The sequence below is a fragment of the Tachysurus fulvidraco genome, chromosome 15, assembly GCF_022655615.1.
Source record: "Tachysurus fulvidraco isolate hzauxx_2018 chromosome 15, HZAU_PFXX_2.0, whole genome shotgun sequence".
Classification (NCBI taxonomy): domain Eukaryota; kingdom Metazoa; phylum Chordata; class Actinopteri; order Siluriformes; family Bagridae; genus Tachysurus; species Tachysurus fulvidraco.
Genome location: NC_062532.1, coordinates 3,226,530 through 3,245,573, shown reverse-complemented (window position 1 = coordinate 3,245,573; position 19,044 = coordinate 3,226,530). Strand labels below are relative to the sequence as shown.

The following is a 19,044-nucleotide window of genomic DNA, read 5'->3' as shown; positions in this document are numbered from 1 at the left end:
TCTGCGTCTCTTTATTCTGGCTGAAGCGGACTGAAAGTGGGACTTTATCTTTCTCTCCCACAAACTTCCAGAATTCCCACAGAGCCGGATTCATAAAAGTGTTGAAGGTGAACACAATCTTATCTGCTGCTGCAACATCAACACTACCTGCTAACACGGTTCTCAGTTTAAACATGTAATCACGTCGAGGAGGTGGACGTGAGCCAGAGAGGACGTGTGTCACCATCCACTGCTGAGGACAAGAGAAGGTTTCACTGAAATCTGTGTGAAGAACAAAAGGACTGCAGAAATAGTTCATGTTGCTCTCTAAAGCATTTCTTTATTACAGAATGGAGGCTCATGAAGCTCACATAGAACCCTGAACTTTCCAAAGAAAATTCCCTAATTTACCAAATATTTCCTTCCCTGCACTCATCTCTAATCAACCCTTACAAAGTTCTCAGGTAGGGTTCACTCAGGAAGCTCTGAACTATTAAAGGAACCCTTGAGGAACTTTATTTTTAACGACTCATTGGCACTTTTGATGCTAATCATTTCAGAGAAGTTCCCTTTCAGAGTGGAGTCCGAGTCGGCTCCTCTGTGGCACTGGATACGTTTAACTGTCCAAAGGAAGCCATTTAGTGAGAAATGTGTGCTGCGTTTCCGCACTGAAGCTTTGAGGATCGATAATAACTTTTTCCCCGCAGTATTTCAGTCCTGACTTCAGCAAACCTTCAGCCTGAGGATTGATCACTGTGTTTTGGGCGATGAAACCAAGGCTGAGAAGAATCTGTATGAGGCTTAACATGTTTCTCTCCATGGTGATGGACGTCCTGCTGAGATGAAGCCAGCTCCTTGAAACAAACACCCTAAATTTTATTTACAAGCACCTTCTCTTGTATTTTCTGCTCCTCCACTGGAGCTCTAACCTTCTCTCAGAAGTAAAGAGGTGAAGAAATAATGGGAACCAAGAAACACCATGACATCCTCTGAGGAGCAGCTCTAAAGCTCTTAAGGCTCTTTGAGGGTCCATCACTTTCTCTATAAAAGGCTTTATTTTTTTTCTTTCTTTCTGTTTTTCTTTCTTTTTTGTGTGTTTATGGGCCTCTTATGCTGAAGTGTGACTTTGATGCCTGAGTTGACATCATCCCCTTCTGAAAGGAAATGGAGAAGGTTCTCCATGCAGCATGAGGAACATTTCAACTGCAGGACCCAGGACTGATTACAGTTCTTTAGTTTCTCTTTCTTTACAGCTCCAGCGTAACTTATCCTAATCATTCAACAGGAACTGTAACGTTCTTCTCGTTCAGAACTCTTTAGACTGAAACAGAAACACACTCCAGACATTATTTTGGATTTTGTTCAAGATACAACATCGGTTCTCCTCCGTGTTCTTCACCTGCTTCTTCGTCATCACACAACAATCCACACTCACCAGGTACTGAAAACAAACTTCATATCAAATTGACCTTACACACACACACACACACACACACACACACACACACACACACACACACACACACACACACACACACACACACACACACACACACACACACACACCTTCGTAAAGCTCAATGCCGAGTCTCGGCTCTTAAACACTATGCAGCTCAGATAAGAAAGCTTTTAGCCATAAATTAGCTCCGGTTCCTTTTCCATACGTGGCTTTTTTAGCGCAGGTTCAGTGAGCAATCGCTCTGTGAACAAGATCTACTGTACAACGCAGCATGAACATGAACATGAACATCACCTGAAGAGCTTCTCTGATGATGATGATGGTGATGATGATGAGTCTTTAATACGCTGCATTCACATATCTTAACAGAGCTCAGAATATTTATACACAGCTTTTAATAAACTCTGTAACTGACCTTCAGCACACGAGTTTACATTCATCAGAAATATCACTTTTATTTATATATTTATATAAAACTTTACACTGTACAGTTCGTTTTCTCTCTTCTGATGTAAACTGATTTATTCCTTTTCAGACTGTGAAATAACTTTGATCATATTATTTATTTAATAAATATCAAGGTCATGAGGTCAAAGCTCCAGATCCTTCACTGAGGTGACCTCAGAGGTACCCGAGCTGCTCTGGAGGTTCATTTAGAAGTGCTCCTGATCCGATCGTGTTTTCACAGCCTCCTGCCTCGTTAGAGGAAGAGGAGGAGGAAGAGGAGGAGACGAGGAGGAAGATCCCAGATGGAGACTCAGCTGTTCAGTCACACACCAAGCACATGTATCATGTCCTTATATAATCAGTATAATAAGTCTAATAAGTATGTTTCTCTAACGTCACGTCCCTGAGCGTCCCTCACGAGTGCTGACACTGGAGACTCCTTCCACATGTTACATCAACATCTCCTTACGTGTCAGCGATTACACACAGGTTATAATCAGGTTATTCTCAGTGGAGTGTGAGCTGTACACGTCCCTATGAATGAGCTGTTACTATGGAAACGATAAGGTATCAGACCCAGTGCAATAATATAAACCTGCTCGACAGTCAGAGCTGCTGTGAAGCAGAATTCATTACGCATTAGCTCCGCCCCCTCGCTGTGTTACACCGATATGTTTTACATTTTCTTTTGTAAGATTAGGGACATATTAAGTCCTATCACATGGTGGATGGTGCTCTGGTTCTCCTGCCGTCTGTGGCGTAGGCGTCTACGCCGACACTCCGTGGCTGTGCATCTGTGCACGCTGAGACCCTCGAGCTTCTGCTCTCTACAGCCTCAGACTTCCTCCTCAACACACAGAATAACTGGTGATTATCAGCACAGAGCCTCGAGGACGAGAAGCACCTGTCAGTCCACCAAGCTTCAGCTCTTCAACTCGCTACACAAACCCAGCAGCTCATCATCATGGAGAACATTAGCGCTGAGATCATTAGCTACCGAACACACACAAAATGTCACCCAGAGAAGTGAAGCCTACAATTATCTTAGCCATCTTCTGCATCGATCATCTCACTGTCTTCTGTAAACTCAAAGGGATCAGAGTCTTTTTTAGCCACATTCAGCAAACACTGGGGTTTATTCAGTAACATAAAAAACATGGGGGGGGGGGGGAGAAAGAGAAGGGGGGGAGAGGGGGAGAGGAAGAGAGAGGGAGAGAGAGAGGGGGGGAGTGAGAGAGAAAGAGAGAGAGAGATAGAGACAGAGACACGACCTATCGAGAGAGCCAGAGACGAAGTAAGAGAGAGGATATAGAGAAGCGAGAGAGAGGAGTGTGTTTGTGTGTTTGTTGTTGTGTGTGTGTGTGTGTGTGAGAGCGAGAGAGAGAGGAGAGAGCAGAGGACAGAGAGACAGAGAGAGAGAGAGAGAGAAGTGTGTGTGTGTGTTGTGTGTACGCTTGATGGGTGATAAGATAAATACAGGCAAGGACGTGAGAGAGAGAGAGAGGAGAGAGAGAGAACAGAGAGGAGAAGTGTGGACACTTATCAACTCGATTCGAGAGCGAAGCGCGCCTGTTTTTTTTCATTTTTTTTTGAGGCACGAGATCTACCAGCTCTCATTTCTCTCCGCACGACCCTGCTTTCTCTCTTCGCTCCTCCTCTCTCTATCTCTCTCTCTGCCTCTCTTCCTACTCATCTCGCGCGCCGCGCGCCTGTTTGTTTTGTGTGTTTGCTCCGCGATCTCGCCCGCGGCGCGCGCGCTCGCGCCCGCGGCGCTCGCGCTCGCTCGGCGCCCTTCGCACGCGCGCCTCTCGCCTTTGTATTGTTTGTGTGTGTTTTCTTTTTTTGGGTTTTTTTAGTTTCTTTATGTTGAGCAAGAGAGAGACAGGAGAGAGATAACAGAGAGAGGAGACGAGAGGAGAGAGAGGGAGGACGAGAGGAGAGAGATAGATAATGTCCTTGTCGTGTTGTGTGTGTGTGTTGTGGGGTTTTCTGCTCTCCTCTCCCTCTCTCTCTCTTCTCTCTCTCTCTCTCTCCTCTCTCTCTTCTCGCTCCCCTCTGCTCTTCTCTACTCCGCGCCTCACATCAACACTCGCTCTTTCCCTTTGCCCCCCTCCGCTGCCTCTCCCCCCCCCCTTCCTGCCCTCTGAGGTCCTGCTGTCACAATCAAAAAACGCTCCGTGATCAATAAATCATCTGCTTATGTTCAGGAGTAAATGATTGATGAGACGTGAGCACACGTGTTTAACACGTCTACTGACGGGGGGAGTATCACGAGAACAACAGTCTAGTGACAGAAGCCACTTTATACATCTGTCTGATCACAGCTAATCTGATCTAACAAACAATTATCAAATGTACTCTTTCATGATGATTGAATGAATTTCTTGACCAGTCGTCATGGTAACGATTGTGGTGATTAATTTTAGTGAGTGTGTACGATGATATTTTATATAATTAGAACGTCTCGTGAATGTTTTCAGTGTACGAGGATTAGTGAAGTGCTGAAGCAGAAATCTCATAAACACACTGAAAACAATCTGCAGATTATCTTCATCCTGCTGTAAACCACCTCTAATTACACCGCAGCCGTCTCAGGTCCAGTCCTGTGGTGTCCACAGAGACCAAACGCTGGCAGCACTAATGACTGTGTCGTGTGTGACGGTGTGAGCGCTGAACCACGTGTCTGAGAGAGACCATGTCAATAAGAGTGTGTGAGGTCAATGAGTGAGACCAGGAGCTGGAGTGTTAGTAATTACACACTGCTGAAAGTCTAAATGAGATTTAGGGAAACACATCATTAAGGACAAGCTCTCAGGGGGAACACGGCTGAGGAGGAACACGGCCGAGGAGGAACACGGCTGAGGAGGAACACGGCCGAGGAGGAACACGGCTGAGGAGGAACACGGCTGAGGAGGATCATGGCTGAGGAGGAACACGGCTGAGGAGGAACATGGCCGAGGAGGAACACGGCCGAGGATGAACATGGCTGAGGAGGAACATGGCTGATGGTGAAAATACAAGTATCCTGATCCAACACCTTCACAATCTCCACCTGTTTACTTCCACATGTCTACAGTTCCACACTCGGACACATTAGTGGAGTCTCTCCAGCATGGTGTGAGATCTAGTCCTTGTTTATCTGGAACTGTATGTGTTGTTTTCAGAGCTGCTCCTTTGGTTTGATTTTTTCCTGCCAGCTGAGAAAAGAACACTACTGAAGTTTAACCCAAAAGAATCGCATGACCCTCAGCATTAACACCTCCATGTCCATCATCAGCATTAACACCTCTATCTGACCGTGAAGGTAAGGGTTTGATGTTTTCTCTGGTTGATTGACAGTAAAGAGATTAGCTGATGATGTTTCTATCACTGCCATCTCTCCATCTCATCCTCTTCACTGACACTGATGGACGAGGAACACACACAGTATGAACACATCTCCTGAGAGATTAATGAACGCTGGAACCGTTGTGTTATCTGATCGAGGTCATTAGATCATTAGATTAGACCAAACCTGCATCAACATGTCATTAATCTTCATAATGCAGTAACTCTGCTGGTCCTGCTGCATGTGTCTGCAGTGCTGATCTAAAGGAACTATTTTTGTTCCAGGTTTGTGTGTAGGCTGGACTCGGCTGGATAAAATAGCTACTGAGAGAAGCTGCTGAGATGTGAAGTGTCTGTGCTGCTAGCAGCTTGTTTCAATTTCTGTCAAGCTCCTTCAGCTCCTTCAGCACCTTCAGCTCCTTCAGCAGCTTCATCACGTTCAGCACCTTCAGCTCCTTCAGCTCCCTACAGGTCCTTCAGCTCCTTCAGCTCCCTACAGGTCCTTCAGCTCCTTCAGCTCCCTACAGGTCCTTCAGCTCCTTCAGCTCCTTCAGCACCTTCAGCTCCCTACAGGTCCTTCAGCTCCTTCAGCTCCCTACAGGTCCTTCAGCTCCTTCAGCTCCCTACAGGTCCTTCAGCTCCTTCAGCTCCCTACAGGTCCTTCAGCTCCTTCAGCTCCCCACAGATCCTTCCTCTCTCAGAGCTCATTTCTTTCTTTCCTCATTTCTTCACCACACACCTGAGCTCAGGCTGTAGGTCCCTGGAATTGAAGCTGCATCTATTTTCTTAATAATAAAAAGGAATGTCCTTATCATAGAAATGTCCTTGACATCCTAATATATATATACATTATATTTCTCACGCATTTTTGTCCTAAGGGTGCACAAACATTTGCTCTAATATCTAAGGCTCACATTTCTCCTCTTCATCGGAGCCGTGAGACAGATCAGTGAAATTGACTTTTCCACCTGCTCTGCTAACCACATTACTGGCTAACTGAGTTAGTGGCTAACAGAATTAGCACCGCTGTCGGCTAAGGCTGGACTCCATCATCATCAACATCAGCAGCAGCTTATCAACAGTTCTGGACTTCACCTTCTTCCACAACCTGGCTGTGTTGTGTGAGATTATTATACACCATGGAGGCGAAATGCTCTGCTCCTACACACACACAGTGACGTCAGAGGGATCTGTATGCTCAGGAAAAATCAGGGAATGATGAAGTCATCTGTCACCCACGCAGCAGGAAAGAATTCCAGCAGAATGGCACAGAGGCCACGACGTCCCACACACAGCCATGACAAAGCCAGTGAATAATAAACAATACAGTGTTCACTCTCTGTTTCAGCACATCTGAGTAGAGCAGAAGAGTTCAGCAGAAAGTCCACTGACCAACCAAATACGTTCTCTTCATCATGAGACACTACACACACACACACTGTTGTACAGACACTACACACTGTACACACACTGTTGTACAGACACTACACACTGTGTACACACACTGTTGTACAGACACTACACACTGTACACACACTGTTGTACAGACACTACACACTGTACACACACTGTTGTACAGACACTACACACTGTTGTACAGACACTACACACTGTACACACACACACACTGTTGTACAGACACTACACACTGTGTACACACACTGTTGTACAGACACTACACACTGTGTACACACACACGGTTGTACAGACACTACACACTGTGTACACACACTGTTGTACAGACACTACACACTGTATACACACACTGTTGTACAGACACTACACACTGTACACACACACACACTGTTGTACAGACACTACACACTGTGTACACACACACTGTTGTACAGACACTACACACTGTGTACACACACACGGTTGTACAGACACTACACACTGTGTACACACACTGTTGTACAGACACTACACACTGTGTACACACACTGTTGTACAGACACTACACACTGTATACACACGGTTGTACAGACACTACACACTGTATACACACACACTGTTGTACAGACACTACACACTGTATACACACTGTTGTACAGACACTACACACTGTGTACACACACTGTTGTACAGACACTACACACTGTATACACACGGTTGTACAGACACTACACACTGTATACACTGTTGTACAGACACTACACACTGTACACACACACTGTTGTACAGACATTACACACTGTACACACACTCTGTTGTACAGACACTACACACTGTGTACACACACACTGTTGTACAGACACTACACACTGTGTACACACTCTGTTGTACAGACACTACACACTGTGTACACACACACTGTTGTACAGACACTACACACTGTGTACACACTCTGTTGTACAGACACTACACACTGTGTACACACACTGTTGTACAGACACTACACACTGTGTACACACGCACTGTTGTACAGACACTACACACTGTGTACACACTCTGTTGTACAGACACTACACACTGTGTACACACGCACTGTTGTACAGACACTACACACTGTGTACACACTCTGTTGTACAGACACTACACACTGTGTACACACACACTGTTGTACAGACACTACACACTGTATACACACACACTGTTGTACAGACACTACACACTGTGTACACACTCTGTTGTACAGACACTACACACTGTGTACACACACACTGTTGTACAGACACTACACACTGTGTACACACTCTGTTGTACAGACACTACACACTGTGTACACACACACTGTTGTACAGACACTACACACTGTATACACACACACTGTTGTACAGACACTACACACTGTGTACACACTCTGTTGTACAGACACTACACACTGTGTACACACACACTGTTGTACAGACACTACACACTGTATACACACACACTGTTGTACAGACACTACACACTGTATACACACACACTGTTGTACAGACACTACACACTGTGTGTGTGAGGACATCATCTACATCCCATAATATCCACAATATCCAAATATGTGGCACAAATGGATTACTTTCTAAACTAATATAGATTTTATTATTGTTATTATAATACAGACTGTCACTGCGTGGTGAGGAACAGTGACTATATAAATAAATAGATAAACAAACAAACAAACAAATAAATAAACAAACAGTTCGTGCTACAGATATTTTAACAGCTTTGTTTATATTTACAGATTAAATTGAATATATTTTAGAATAGTATGTAATGTACATGTTGTGAAATATGTAATAAAATAAAAAGATGTGACTTCTTTATTTGTATCCGACATAATTAGAGGACTAGACCACATCACGTGACTTCTTAATTAACCACAAAGCAATTAAAGCCGAACACCTGGAGCGCGCGCGCCTTTACGCATACAGCGGTGTCTTTAATCTCCCGCAGTATTAAAGTGTGATGAAGAACCTCTCCGTGCCGCGGGGTTCCGTTACTAACGGAGTTACAGCCGCAACATCCGCTTAAGACGCTTCAGAAACTTACCTGTGATCAGCAGCGCGAGGCTGGAGCCCAGAATTCATGCAGAACCGTAGAACCCGAGTAAGGATCAGAAGGAAGGAAGAGGGAGATGAGACGTGAAAGCTGGAAGCGGCGGAGCTCGTGCGTATGTGTGAAACTCTCCGGTGTGTGAATGCGCTCTGAAAGCTGAGTCCCTCACCGCCGCACTGCGCGCGACACCGGCCACCGGTAACCAGGTAACGGCTGCTGCTGGATAAGCGCAAGCTCCACGAGAAGAGCAAGGGGGTGGGGAGAGTTGTGTGTGTGTGTGTGTGTGTGTGTGTGTGTGTGTGTGTGTGTGTGTGTGTGTGTGTGTGTGTGTGTGTGTGTGTGTGTGTGTGTGTGTGAGAGTGAGTCTTTGTGTGAGTCTGTGTGTGTGCGTCTTTGTGGGAGTCTGTGTGTGTGTGTGTGTGTGTGTGTGTGTGTGTGTGTGTGTGTGTGTGTGTGTGTGTGTGAGAGAGAGAGAGAGTGTGTGACTATTGGCATTTTACATAAATTAGTGTTAAAATAAATCAGAAAGAATTCTTCAGCTGTTTTAAAGGTTTTACTTGTAACAGAATCACAAAACCACTGAAAGTGTCATGAAGGAGCTTCTAGAGATTATGTAGAGATCCTCAAACTAAACTACATCCTTAAATCTTCTAGTTTTTAATCATTTTGAATAATTAAAGGTTTTCCACAAACCCTCTGAAGGACATGTTTACATTTAGAAATGGTTCCATGTAGAACTCATTTAGAAGCTAATAACCCTTTAATAACCAAAGAACCCATGAGGAACCTTTTATTCACCCCTCACATTATACATTATATGTGTAGTGTCTGTGTTCTCATCCTCCTAAAAGGGAGGGATTCTGGAACTGAACCTGGGTTCTTCAGCTCTGGGTTCTTCAGCTCTGGGTTCTTCAGCTCTGGGTTCTTCAGCTCTGGGTTCTTTGGCTCTGGGTTCTTTGTGTTTTCTGTTCTTGCTGTAGTAATGTTGTCTGAGTGTAAGCAGTGTGTTTTATGTTAACACTTCCTCAGAGTTCCACATTAATGTTACTGAGGTGGTTTCTTCAGAGCGAGAAGGTGTTAATGTCTGTGTGTGTTATCGCATACGATTAGATCTAATCTCTACATTCTCTTTAAACACCCACTGAGTCAACATGTGACGTTCACTGCAGTGTTCCTCAAGTGCTCTGACGCAAAAATCCTTCACTGTGACCTTCACCCAGAAAACACACACACACACACACACACACACACACACACATGCTTTATGTTCTGTTTTCTGTAGTTTAACCTTCGGAGTTTACCATTACTTCATCAGGACTGAGATTTAGGCATATACATTACACACACACACACACACACACACACACACACACACACACACTACTTCAACATCCATCTCAGCACGAGGAGAAATGATTTAGTTAAGAATAATAAAGGTGTGGTCACTTTAGTCACTCTGTTGATAAATAAGACATCTTTAATGATCCCCTCCTGAGCGGAGTAACAGATGATGCTCTTGTTATTTTCTCATGCTGTTGTTGTTAGTTGTGTTGTTGCTGCTGCTGACCAGATCAACAGCAGAATGTGTTAGGAGAGAAGTGAGGGATGATGAGTGAGGAAGATGTGTTTTGGGTGAGTTGTTGACTTCCCTGCAGGAGCGTCTGACTGAACCCGAGACCTTCTTTTCTCCGTCATTCGGCTGATCTTATGGGTGGAGGATGAAGCTGTCCTCAGTGCAGCGACTCTGATCAGTTCTCCTGTGATTAAGGAAGAACGGAGCGAAGACCTGCAGCATGTCCAATTAAATTAGAAGTGAAAGCTGTATAGTGGATTAAAGGAAAAACAGATGGATGGATAGGAAAAAAGGAGCGTGTGTGGTTTATATGCTGAGTTTGAGCAGGATGTTGGCTGAGAAGGAGATGGAGAGGGAATCACTCTGGGAAAGACGAGTGGAGCAGCAGAGCGATGATGGATTTGATATGAGTGAAGAAACAAACACTACTTTTTCTATCACACATCACTGTCATCTTCCTCTCCCTCTTCTCTGCTCCTTCTCTCCTCTTATTACTCGGCTTCAGTGTGTTTGTTTGTGTGTTTTGGATGGAATGAAAGAGGAGTCTGATTTCAGTGATGGCTCGTTACTATTCTTTGCCATACTCTGACCTCCTACTGGGTTTCCTGCCGAGCTCAGAGATCAAAAGAGCATCTCATTTTCTCTGCTCCGGATAAAAAGATAAACTCAAGGTGCATGAGAGTGTTCAAGCTGTGAGTACACCAACACCACAAAACCACACAAACGCCAAAAACTAAAACAAAAAAAACCACAAAAAAACAAACCACGCAAAAACCAAAAAAAACCAAAAACCAAAAAAACAACAAACGCAAACATAAACAAACACCACCACCACAAACACCACCAACACCACAAACACCACAAACGCCAACACCACAAACACCACAAACACCACCAACACCATCACCAACACCACAAACACCACAAACACCACCAATGCCAAAACCACAAACACCACCAACGCCAACACCACAAACGCCAACATCACAAACACCACCACCACAAACACCACCAACGCCAACACCACAAACGCCAACACCACAAACACCACAAACGCCAACACCACAAACGCCAACACCACAAACACCACCACCACAAACACCACCACCAACACCACAAACACCACCACCAACACCACAAACACCACCACCACCACCACCACCAACACCACAAACGCCAACACCACAAATGCCAACACCACAAACACCAACAACAGAAATCCAAACAACCATTTTTTTTCTCGGTTCACATTTTATAAGATTGGATTAGATTGGATCTCAGTGCTGATAGACGTATCTGAAGGATCCAATAATGTTTCCCCTAATAATCCCCCAGCTCTAAAACAGGATATTAGTCTTTATCTGATGGTGGTGGGTTTTTTATTCTTATTTACAGCATCTCATGTGAGATGTGAGAGCTCCGAGACGGAGAAGTGTGAGCTCTGAGACGGAGAAGAAGTGTGAGCTCAGTGACTCGTCTCTTTATAAACCCTGAGCTGAGGCTGAAGGCCTTGTGACTGAATGCAGGAAATCAATATCTCATTGCGGACATCAGGCTCTGAGATGTCAGCTGTTTGTTTGTGTCTTAGAGATGAGATTTCAGCATAAAACGAATCCCCACTTTTACTTTAATTACAGCTTTTCACAATAAACACAAGGGTTGCCAGATCTGTGTTTAATTTCAGCAGTGAGAGGATTTTCCTTCCTGTGACTGTCCATCTCTTAGTATTAATTACTCATGATATTAATCTGGAGATTTTTGGAGACAAACAGCTCTGTTTTTAGATGAGGAGAAAATCCTCCTAATGGCCTGGAGATGATGTGAGCTGATGAAACTGAGCAGAAATTCAGTGTATCAGTGTTTAATGCGGTGAAGATGAATGAAATAATACCTGAGTAATATTTATTATTATAGTGTTCTTTATTCATAAAGAAATGTTTTAGAATAAATTGTGATTTTTATATTTTTATTAAAGCTGGTGTTAATGAATACTGCAGTGTATATTTGTACTACATGGCAACCCGGATTACTTCTCAGTCTTATCTGTCTATCCATCAGCAGCTAATCTTATGTTCCCTTTAAGAACAGAAGCAGAAAGAAAAGCTTTAGTGTGTTGGAGCGAAGGCAGAACATCTGGAGCACAGCTGGAGCATGTGACTGTGATGTAGTAACCATGATTAAGCTCTCTCTCTTTCTCTGCCGCTATGCACGGTGAGGCACGCTATGTGTGAGTTTGCAAAACTAGTTATTTCTCTATTAAAACATCTATGACAGAACAGTTGCAGTGCTAACGTTCTAATGTCCAGTCGCTCCTGATCACACTACATGCTAACGTGTTATGCTAATAACCCAAAACTGCTCAAACACACAAAGAGCAGCACTGAAAATCACTGAAACCTCACTGATGTGGTGTGTCCATGTGTGATGGAGTGTAATAAACTCTTAGAACTGTGTGTGTGTGTGTGTGTGTGTGTGTGTGTGTGTGTGTGTGTGTGTGTGTGTGTGTGTGTGTGTGTGCAGAGACACACTGAGCCGTGAGCTAACATCTCTGTGAGCAATTCAGCTCAGTTTGGTGTATATTAGCACACAGCAGCTGTGGAGTGTGAGAGCTGAAGTGAGGCAGCAGGACGATGAGATGAACACACTGCAGTGAGGACGTTAACGTTCCTCCTCGCGCCTGACTGAACTCCATCACCTTCTCTGATCCACACACAGATGTGACATCAGGACGAGGTCCAGGCACATAAACATCATGATGAAAGTAAAATTGGTCTTTAATTTAAATCAGTAAATCTCCCTCTACAGCATCACGGGTCTGATATCAGACGAATCTGTTCTATTTCACTCACTGAAGGTTCTGTGCAGAATTAATCCCTCATTGTCTTGTAGCTCGTTTCCTTCGTCTCGTCCTGATGTCATTCTCTGATTCGCTTATTTTATTTCTCATATTTTCTTCTTCTACAGTTTTATGTAAAATGTTTTAGAATGCAATACTGCTGAAATAGTGTACAGTAAATGTTAGTGTTTGGTGTTTGTGTGTTTGGTGTTTGTGTGTTTGGTGTTGCTGTGTTTGGTGTTGCTGTGTTTGGTGTTGCTGTGTTTGGTGTTGATGTGTTTGGTGTTGATGTGTTTGGTGTTGATGTGTTTGGTGTTGATGTGTTTGGTGTTGATGTGTTTGGTGTTTGTGTGTTTGGGGTGTTTGGTGTTTGTGTTTTGTATGTTGGTGTGTTTAGTGTTTGTGTGTTTGGGGTGTTTGGTGTTGGTGTGTTTGGGGTGTTTGTGTGTTGGTGTGTTGGTGTGTTTGGTGTTGGTGTGTTTGGGGTGTTTGTGTGTTTGTGTGTTGGTGTGTTTGGTGTTGGTGTGTTTGGGGTGTTTGTGTGTTTGTGTGTTGGTGTGTTTTTGTGTGTTGGTGTGTTTGGTGTTGGTGTTTTTGGGGTGTTTTGTGTGTTGGTGTGTTGGTGTGTTGGTGTGTTTTGTGTGTTTTGTGTGTTTGGTGTGTTTTGGTGTTGATGTGTTGGTGTGTGTTGGTGTTTTGGTGTGTTGTTGTGTTTGGTGTGGTTGTTGTGTTGGTGTGTTGGTGTGGTTGGTGTGGTTGGTGTGGTTGGTGTGTTGGGTGTGTTGGGTGTGTTTGGTGTGTTGGTGTGTTTGGTGTTGGTGTGTTTTGTGTTTGGGGTGTTTGTGTGTTTGGGGTGTTTGTGTGTTGGTGTGGTTGGTGTGTTTGGGGTGTTTGTGTGTTGGTGTGTTTGGGGTGTTTGTGTGTTGGTGTTGGTGTGTTTTGTGTTGGTGTGTTTTGTGTTTGGGGTGTTTGTGTGTTGGTGTGGTTGGTGTGTTTGGGGTGTTTGTGTGTTGGTGTGTTTGGGGTGTTTGTGTGTTGGTGTTGGTGTGTTTTGTGTTGGTGTGTTTTGTGTTTGGGGTGTTTGTGTGTTGGTGTGTTTTGTATGTTGGTGTGTTTGGGGTGTTTGGTGTTTGTATGTTGGTGTGTTTGGTGTTGATGTGCTGGTGTGTTTGGTGCTGGTGTGTTTGGGGTGGTTGTGTGTTTGGTGTTGGTGTGGTTGGTGTGTTTGGTGTTGGTGTGTTTGGTGTGTTGGTGTGTTTGGTGTTGGAGTCCTTGGCTCCTCTGTAGTGGAGGTCTTTCCTCACCATGTAAAGTGTTCTCTCTCATGAACCACGGGACGTTTCCTCGTCTGCATTCTCACCTCTGAGGAGATTATTGATTTAGAAGTGTTGAATATTCAGGGTGAAGTTCGGACGCCGCAGTCAGCCATCGATCATTTCCTGACCTTCTTTAGAACAAACGTTTGCATGAGAAACGTCCGTGTTGTTCCTCTGTGTGAAAGCTAAGCGTGTCTCGTCCCTGGTGGTGAGGAGACGAGCAGCGTTTCTGATGGCTACGTTATTAAAGGTCACGTGTGTCAGAGGAGCGCTGAGAGCGAGCGCTCTGTGGGACTGGAACTCAGACTGTTAGCAGGGACACGACACGAGATATCAGGATCACCTCAGGGTCAGAAATGGGAATAATTCTCTGTTCCTTCTGCACTGAGCTGGAAATGATCCAGTTATAACGCTCCTGTTATTACACTACACAAGTAATACACACTGTGTCTTTCACTTTAAACACCACGGAAATTAATAAACACTTACAATTTCTTATTGATTAAAGAACAATCCTTACTTTCTGATCTCATTTACGTTACAGCAGCTACAATCACTCGCTGACCTTCTATTCAGATCTTTTTTTTTTACTTTGGACATAAGCTCCGCCCACACTTCCGGATGAAAGATATCTGCTGTGTGTTTCCGGAAACTTCTGTGTAAATAGATGGGGCTGGATTTAGGACTGGAGAGAAATGGCAGCTGTTTGATGTTCACTCAGGAGAAGCTCCATTGAAGTCCTGGTGCGACCGTATACACACACACACACACACACACACACACACACACACACCATCGGACTACAGCTTCATGTGGTGTGTGTGTGTGTGTGTGTGTGTGTGTGTGTGTGTGTTGTTAGTACAGATTTAATATGATCGTTAATGCCTTTGATGTTCCAGTTAACTAAATATTTAGTGATGGATGAAGAACATTCACTAAATTCTTCCTTTTCCCTTCGGATCCTTACCTGATTCTTTAATGCCCAGTGTAACCAGTGAACAGATTATTTCACCACACCAGTGTTAATTATTTAGTCTCTCCCACAGGCCTTCAGTCTCCTGACCAGCAGGGATGGACCCGGACCAGTGGACACCCAGGTGTTCGGGCAACTAGGAGGCACTGAGGAGATCAGATTTACAGACTGACTGATCGTTACTCCATACTAGAGTTAACAGGGTGAAGTTCATCTGGAGGATTAAAAGCATCATCCAATAGACACATCAGAGCCAAAACGTCTACACGAGAGGGTCAGCGTTGGTCATCAGTAACTGCAGCACCGTACACAGGGATGTGATTTGAGACCCAGTGCTAATGTGCTTTGGATGAAGCATCACAAGGTTCAACTGATCACTGATTATATTGTTAGTTATTCTGTGTTTTTCTTCTGCACAAAGATTTAAAGTGAGATCTGAGGGATAAACTGTACTGACTGGAAAACAGGGGGGCACTTATTTTTGCACACATATTAATAAAAGTGAGGGCAAGTGTGAGCTCCTGTTTCAGCTTTATTTATTTTATATGTTGCACAGAGTTTAAAAACAGAAACATTCTCTTTAGAGACACTGAACACATCATGGGGGGTTTGGGGGGTTAAATACACCCACATTATAGTGAACGAAAGAAGATTTTAGATCCACAGAAAAATACACAATACATCATCAGGTCGTGTCCAAGGACACACACACACTTATGGTCTGCAAACAATATCTGTTCTTCTTCTTCTTATTATTATTATTACTGCAGAATAAATCCATCACATATTTCAGCTGTAATAAAACTCCAACAAATGGATTTTTAGTTGATGTTTGATTCATAAACTTCTGAAGATCTGGAGAGAGAGAGAGAGAGAGAGAGAGAGAGAGAGAGAGAGAGAGAGAGTGCAATAAGTGTTAAATGATATAAATTAGAATCATTATATTAATATATTTATTTATCAGCTCATCTATAAGGTTAGTTAAGCAGGTATCAGACCAGATCAACATCACTCCTTTACACCATCACATCAGGGTTCACACTCTGCTTTATCATCATCATCTTCATCATCATTCTTGTGTTTCTCACCTCATAGCAGTGAGCAGGTGCTCTTTTTCACTTTAGTGGGCTGGGGGCAGAGTACGGCTCTGATCGCTTCATCAAACACGGTCTTCAGTCCACGCTGGGTCAGAGCTGAGCACTCCAGGTACTTCACCGCATCTATACACACACACACACACACATACACACATACACATACACACACATACACCCACACACACACACATACACACATACACACACACACACACACGCACACACACATACACACAAACACACACACAAACAAACACACACATGCACACACACACACACACACAAACACACACATACACACACACACACACACACAAACAAACACACACATGCACACACACACACACAGAAACACATACACACACATACACACAAATACACACAAATACACACATACACACACACACACACACACACACACAAACAGTGTATTGAGTGCAAACATTTTCCAGACACAGTGACTTTATTCACTCACAAACTGACTCACTGGAAACATTTCATGTTAAACAGTAAATGTGACTGTGTGCGTGTGTGCGTGTGTGTGCGTGTGCGTGTGTGTGTGTGTGTGTGTGTGTGTGTGTGTGTGTGTGTGTGTGTGTGTGTGTGTGTGTGTGTGTGTAAATTCCATGATCACTAAATCACCATGGCAGCCAGGACACCCAGCGTCTCACTCAGAAATGTGTTTCTCTAAAGCAGTTTCCTTTTAGAAACACAGTCAATTACAGACAGAAAGCCAGATTGTCATTAATGTAGTAAATCTCAGCTGCTGTCTGATCGTCACTCAGCTGCTGTCTGATCATCACTCAGCTGCTGTCTGATCATCACTCAGCTGCTGTCTGATCGTCACTCAGCTGCTGTCTGATCGTCACTCAGCTGCTGTCTGATCGTCACTCAGCTGCTGTCTGATCGTCACTCAGCTGCTGTCTGATCGTCACTCAGCTGCTGTCTGATCGTCACTCAGCTGCTGTCTGATCATCACTCAGCTGCTGTCTGATCGTCACTCAGCTGCTGTCTGATCGTCACTCAGCTGCTGTCTGATCATCACTCAGCTGCTGTCTGATCATCACTCAGCTGCTGTCTGATCGTCACTCAGCTGCTGTCTGATCATCACTCAGCTGCTGTCTGATCATCACTCAGCTGCTGTCTGATCATCACTCAGCTGCTGTCTGATCATCACTCAGCTGCTGTCTGATCGTCACTCAGCTGCTGTCTGATCATCACTCAGCTGCTGTCTGATCGTCACTCAGCTGCTGTCTGATCGTCACTCAGCTGCTGTCTGATCATCACTCAGCTGCTGTCTGATCGTCACTCAGCTGCTGTCTGATCGTCACTCAGCTGCTGTCTGATCGTCACTCAGCTGCTGTCTGATCATCACTCAGCTGCTGTCTGATCATCACACACTTCCTCACTATCTGACTCTGCTTTCAGTCTTACATTGAGATACTAAACTGTAATTTCTCCTGGTGTTGATGTGGAACTGTAGCTTTACTGGGATTCAGGTACCTGAACATGTCAGTTGACCTTTAAACCCCACAGAAGATAAAATTAGATTAGATAAGATTAGATTTTTCTTTACTCACCGATCTCCTTGGCCAGAGCGAGCCCTTGTGGGTAGGTGATTGGTGCCAATTTCTTCTCCTTCAGCTTCTCGATCGTCTCCTTCTCGTCCCTGAGATCCAGCTTGGTTCCCACCAGGATGATGGGTGTAGAGGGACAGTGGTGCCGCACCTCTGGGTACCACTGGGGGCGCAGATGAGCATGTCAGAGGTTTTATATGAAACATAAACAGATCATGTATTTATTCCGTCCTGCCACGCCTTTGCCACACCCACTGTCACACCCACTATATCAGGTAATAAGTGTGTTTGCCTGGTGTGAAGGGGTGCTGTGGTGTTCACTATTTGGGGTTTTTGCTCACTATATTAAACCTGATTATAAAGTGTTTTTTTTTCAAGCTTTCTTCTTCCAAATCCCATTAGTGAGAAATTTCAAAGGGGTTTAAAAAAAATTAATGGCAGCCTTCATTAGTGCTGAACACATCTGCAGATTTAATGTCTTATTTATTTTTTCCTCCTCGATGTAACACTTAGCAGAGGACCGCAGCGCTAACGACATGCTAATGAGCTTTCTGATCGTCTTCGCTACAGCAAGCATTAGCATGTTAGCGAGAGTCGAATGCACCCCCCCCGCCCCATCTCCGTTAGCATTATTCTCTCCTTTAAATAGATTATAATTCGTCTTCTCGACCTCGTGTAACATAATACAGCCTACATTTACATACGGATAGAGTTACCATGGAAACCGCTCAGTAGGGGAATATTACAGCATCCAAACTAATAATGAAAAATAAAACATGGGGGTGAAATGAACACAAAACAAGAGCGAGAGCCGGAGTTGTGTGTGGTTCTGTTAGAGGAGGAGCGTTAATATAAAAACGATTAAATCTAACGAGGAATCAAAGGCTCACTTTGTTTACTGATGAAGTCTGGCGTGTTTCTGTATACTACACATCTGTGTGTGTGTGTGTGTGTGTGTGTGTGTGTGTGTGTGTGTG

General features: G+C 44.2%; 1 protein-coding gene and 1 long non-coding RNA gene across 3 annotated transcripts in view; one reads left to right on the top strand and one right to left on the bottom strand.

The window, feature by feature from the left end:
* Positions 1-8,505: 8,505 nt before the first annotated feature.
* LOC113662475 lies at positions 8,506-16,030 on the top strand. Its single transcript, XR_003445260.2, has 2 exons — positions 8,506-8,901; positions 15,467-16,030. It is a non-coding gene; the product is annotated as an uncharacterized LOC113662475 (long non-coding RNA).
* rac2 (Rac family small GTPase 2) overlaps positions 15,913-19,044 on the bottom strand; it is a 13,103-nt gene continuing 9,971 nt past the window's right edge. The window contains exons 5-7 of one of the 2 annotated variants that reach the window (XM_047800829.1): positions 18,071-18,230; positions 16,482-16,613; positions 15,913-16,248 (exon numbers count right to left, since the gene is read on the bottom strand). In XM_047800829.1, the coding sequence (XP_047656785.1) occupies positions 16,483-16,613; positions 18,071-18,230 (291 nt within the window). In that variant the 3' untranslated portion in view covers positions 15,913-16,248; position 16,482. Of the gene's footprint in view, positions 16,249-16,481; positions 16,614-18,066; positions 18,231-19,044 lie in introns of those variants that run through there. The other variant, XM_047800830.1, reaches the window with a different exon arrangement.